The following is a 4,582-nucleotide window of genomic DNA, read 5'->3' on the forward strand; positions in this document are numbered from 1 at the left end:
ACACACACACACACACACACACACACACACACACAGCGCTCACAGCCTCACTCTGCACCCATCTTTCCCACTGGGCAAAAATTGCAGTTAAACCAGCTGACGTTAACAAACTTTAGATCTCAGTTTGAAATGTGCACCAAAGAAAAGCTGCGTCGCGACTCTAATGCTGTGTTCATACATTTGAACAGGGGTGGGCAGCGCTAATCCAAAAATTAGCTCCGCAATTTCTAAAGCACTTATGAAAATATATAGGTCTGCAACCTCAAAAACATTTATGCCATAGAAAAACTAGCAGAAGCTAATTTTAAAGTGCAAGTTCTAGATGGCAATAATTCATGTACAATATATGCACAACATTGCCAACTAGCAGTGCATGAACTCTTTTACAACTTAATTCTACAACCACCGAATCCTGGGGATGTGATTTCCTGAAACAGGCCTTTGACTCCTGGTGTAAAAATTAAAAAGTTGTTGAGGATTGCTAGTTCGGCTGCTTCTTTGTCTTTTTCTTTTGTTTGTTGTAGATTTTTCACTAAAGAAGCATCAATAAAGTAATTTTAAAACTGTTTATTGGAAAACTGAAGTGATGCATTCTGGGTACATGACGGATTTGATTTGTGATGGGAAACAAAAGCACGGAGTACAGGAAACTATTTGCGAACTTCAAAATAAAAGCTTGGATTTTAAAGTTTTCCATGTAGTTGCTCCAGTTGACCACTAGATGGCCGATTGCTTCGACCAACGTCAAGTACGTCAAGTATTGAGCTCCAGCGTTTAAACGTTTTTTTTTTAAAAAGGAGCTCCGATTGTAAAGTAAAATAAATCAATACATACAAGATTTTAGTATGGATTACAAACGTTTACTGTTTTTGCTGGGATAGTGAGTTCTAAACATGGCCCAGGGCTCTAGAGTGCAACCAGTTTGGTCACAAATGCGACCAGATTTCCTAATAGTGCGACTAAAAAAAATGTCCGGTCGCACTGGTGCGAGAGAGGGAGAGCGGTCGCCCGCTGAAAGTAAAAGTTTTCATCATGTTCCATAAAAATAATCCAGCAGTATCAATGGTCGCCCTCCGACAGTCTCATCTCTCTTAATAACACTGCGCTCTGCTCGCGGGCTCCGCTCCACACCTCCCGCACACACACGTTTGTTGTTCTATCTTAATGGGGACTTTGCATTGGCTTCCATTCATTTCCCTGTCCCTATCCAACTATTACCTCCCAGGTAGACTACACACCTGACCCAAACCCTAACCTCACCAGGCTGTGTGTACCGGGGAAATGGTCAATAATTGTTCCCGTCATGAAGCAAAAATCTGTACACACGCACACACACACACACACACACACACACACACACACACACACGCATGCGTGCACGCATAGCGAAGCAACCAGTTTTTTTTTTACCCAGATCAGAGTCTGAAAAACAGTTCTTTCTTGTTAGCTGGAGATGAAAACAAGATGTGGACGGTTGCTCGCTCGTCCATCTTGTTAATGTAACAGTCGGGGTCTGAGCACTGCAGATCATTTGAGCAGGACGAGAAAGCTCACGTGTATGGCAGGCCTCTTTTGCACTTAATCGACTTCACCACAGTTACATTCCAAGTATCTGAAATAGGTTCTTCTGGGTCTCAGGAGGATAAAACTAGACATATTAGAAATTTAAGTGAAATAATATAAGATATTAAGATTGAACTAATGATGAAATTGCAAACTTTTATGTGTTATTATTTTAAAAAAAATCTGCACAACCTTTTAATAAATATCAGTAATATTTCTGTTATTAATCATTATTCTCTGTTCATCATTCTGGTTTATCCAAGGCCAAAGATCCAGAGATGTCTATCTGAGGGGCAGGTGTCTAAAAAAAATGTAACCATGAAATGTTTAATATGTTTATAAGACGTTCAACCCTTAAACATTTGCACTTAGAATTTTATAGAATCACTTTAAATACTTTTCACTAAGTTAAATGTCTATAATTCTGGTTCAAATGAAGAACTTTGTTTACTAGATTGTTAACTAATTATTTTTGAGTTAATGTTGCCTTAATGAACAGTGATTAAAAAATAACCTGTAAAACTCTGTTAGGTGACGTGGTTGAAAATTTGGGTGCACCTAGCTTTTGTGCTGGTGCACCTAAGAAAAAATGTTAGATGCACCGGTGCAACCAGTGCAAAAAGTTAGTCTAGAGCCCTATTGCCTTCCTGCTACTTAAGCAGACACAAAGCATTGTGGGAAATGAGAACCGTGACCCAAAGCAACAGTCAGCAAGGATGTATACCTTCACAATAAGTGTGTTTATCTGGGAGGGGAGCTGTTGGATAGATCACGTGTTGTGATTCATTGACAGCCATACCTTCTGCTGTTCAACATAATGATGACTGGTAGATAATTAGTTATTAGCGGTACTGTATTTTAATTTTAGAAAGCGCAAATCTGCTTATGAATTATAAAAATTAGTAAGACAGCTAAAGCGCAAATGAAATATTTAGGTCCGCAATTAGCAGATTTGCGCTTTAGCGGGCTGGTGCCCACCACTGCGTTTGAACACATGATCAAACAAATGGATCAGCCAAACGCATGAACCGATAAAAGGAAAAAAACTACAAATTTCGGCCAGCTGATGTATCGGTCAACCTATAAATCACACAGTAAGTTCTTACCTGGAGGGGGATAAAAGTTCTCTCGGTGGGTTGTGACACGAAGGGGCGGCAGATTCAAAGTTGCGAACAGAATGACGTGATTTTCATCATGAAACGTAGTTCTGATGGAGCTACTGAGTTAAAGATGGAAGCAGCCTGCAGCTAATATTAGCCAACACCAAGCTAGCTGCTATTTAGCTGAGCGCTAACCTAACCTAGAGACTTTATTGCCTGAGACTGATTTCATTTAAAGGGGCAATATCATGTAAAATCAACTTTTTTGAGTTTTATATCATGTTATAATGTTATACTCTCATAAAAACATGCCCAAAGCCTTGCTTTGACTCATTCATCATGTTTGAGAAATCCTGCAGCGTTGTTTTTATGAAGCCATGTTGAGGAGCAAAATGACAGGTGGGGACCAGAAACGCATTTTGGAACCAGAAACAACTCTGGGACGTGTCTTTAAGCCGAACTTCCTCATGTCAGAGCGCCCCCCCCCCACACACACACACACACACACACACACCCCGCCTATGACTCCTGCAGGCTCTCGGGTGAAATTGAAAGTGAAACTTAACTGTCTGCTTAGCTCAACATTAGTTCTCATTCAGTGAAGCTCTTTTCAGATTAAAAATACCTTTAAGGAAATGTATTTTCAGAAGCCAAATAAACTGCATCATGGCGCAYGCGCAAGCTCGACACCCCGCACTGAAATGGGATGGGACAGAAGCAGGAGGAGGTTCCTAAAGAGACAGAGGCCAATTTCAAGGCATTTAGAAGAGGAAGTGATGAGAAGATAGGTTTATTTTGTATTTAAACATAAAAACGGCATTTTAATAACAGCTAAAGGTGACATAGATACTTTATTATGGTATAGTATTTAAATACATGCCTGAGAAACACATATTGGCCCTTAACAGCTCTACCTCATCATTGGATGATTACAGTTTAAACCAATGGTATGCATCCGTTCAGACACAGGGACGGCCTTAAAGTCTTACCTGTTGCCCTCAGCACACAGAGGCTCTGCAGGCGTATGAAGCCCAGCTCTCCTCTCTGCTCCGCGGTATGGCTAAGACTGAAACAGACCTACACGSCGCTCAGGAGGAAAAGGCTGCTCTCCTCCTGGACCTGGCCTCTGTCAGAGAGCTCTGTGTCAAGCTGAATGCTGGGAAGGAGCTCACCAGCCGCCAGCTCACCTCCAAGACCATGGACCTAGAGAGGGTGAGGTCTGCTTTGGACTGGACTTTTCTCTGTTGTGTTCCTCTGTGAGCAGCCGGAGGTACACCTCCCGTCACGGCTCTGCTTCTTGTTCTCAGGTCACTGGAGAACTGGAAGATGTTCGCTCTGAGCTGGAGCTCCTGAAGAAACAACTAGCCAGCGAGAGGCTAACGGTGCGCAGCCTAGAGACGCTTCTGTCCACGAACCGGCAGAAAGAGTTCCAAACCCATCTGACCGCCAGCGAGAGAGAGTCTGAGCTGAAAGTCCTGCGGGACAGGCTCACTCTGGCTGAGAGCAAAAAGTACACATGAACTCTAAACAAAGCATCATACTGCTGTAAACTGAATGAATGAAACTTATTAAATCATTTCTACATTAATCTAAAGTGCAGACCTTGGTAGAGACGTGTCCCAGCTCCATGGTAAAGTGTCTCAGCAGCAGACGGAGATGGATGTTCTGAAACGACAGCTGACCTCGGAGCGCTTTGAACGGTGAGCTCTTTACTTCATCACTGACCTGCAGATAGTTCCACTGGTTCTGTTCAGAGGGCGGAGACAGGACTTCAGTCTGGTCCTGGATCTGATCTGTCATTTCAGACAGAACAGCAGGGGCCTCAGTGGACTTTAAATTAGTTACAGATCTTTAAAGGGATCCATGATTAGTTGTAACATTAGACTTTATTTGATAAACATTTATTTTAACTGTAAAAT

At 42.1% G+C, this 4,582-nt stretch overlaps 1 protein-coding gene across 1 annotated transcript in view; it reads left to right on the plus strand.

The window, feature by feature from the left end:
• LOC106533504 (centrosomal protein of 135 kDa) overlaps positions 1-4,582 on the plus strand; it is a gene marked incomplete at its 5' end in the record, with an annotated part of 17,501 nt that overhangs the window by 11,633 nt on the left and 1,286 nt on the right. The window contains 3 exon segments of the mRNA XM_014029836.1: positions 3,666-3,875; positions 3,971-4,173; positions 4,259-4,363. Coding sequence (XP_013885290.1) covers positions 3,666-3,875; positions 3,971-4,173; positions 4,259-4,363 — 518 coding nt within the window.

This window comes from Austrofundulus limnaeus, unplaced genomic scaffold (genome assembly GCF_001266775.1).
Source record: "Austrofundulus limnaeus strain Quisiro unplaced genomic scaffold, Austrofundulus_limnaeus-1.0 Scaffold958, whole genome shotgun sequence".
NCBI lineage: Eukaryota > Metazoa > Chordata > Actinopteri > Cyprinodontiformes > Rivulidae > Austrofundulus > Austrofundulus limnaeus.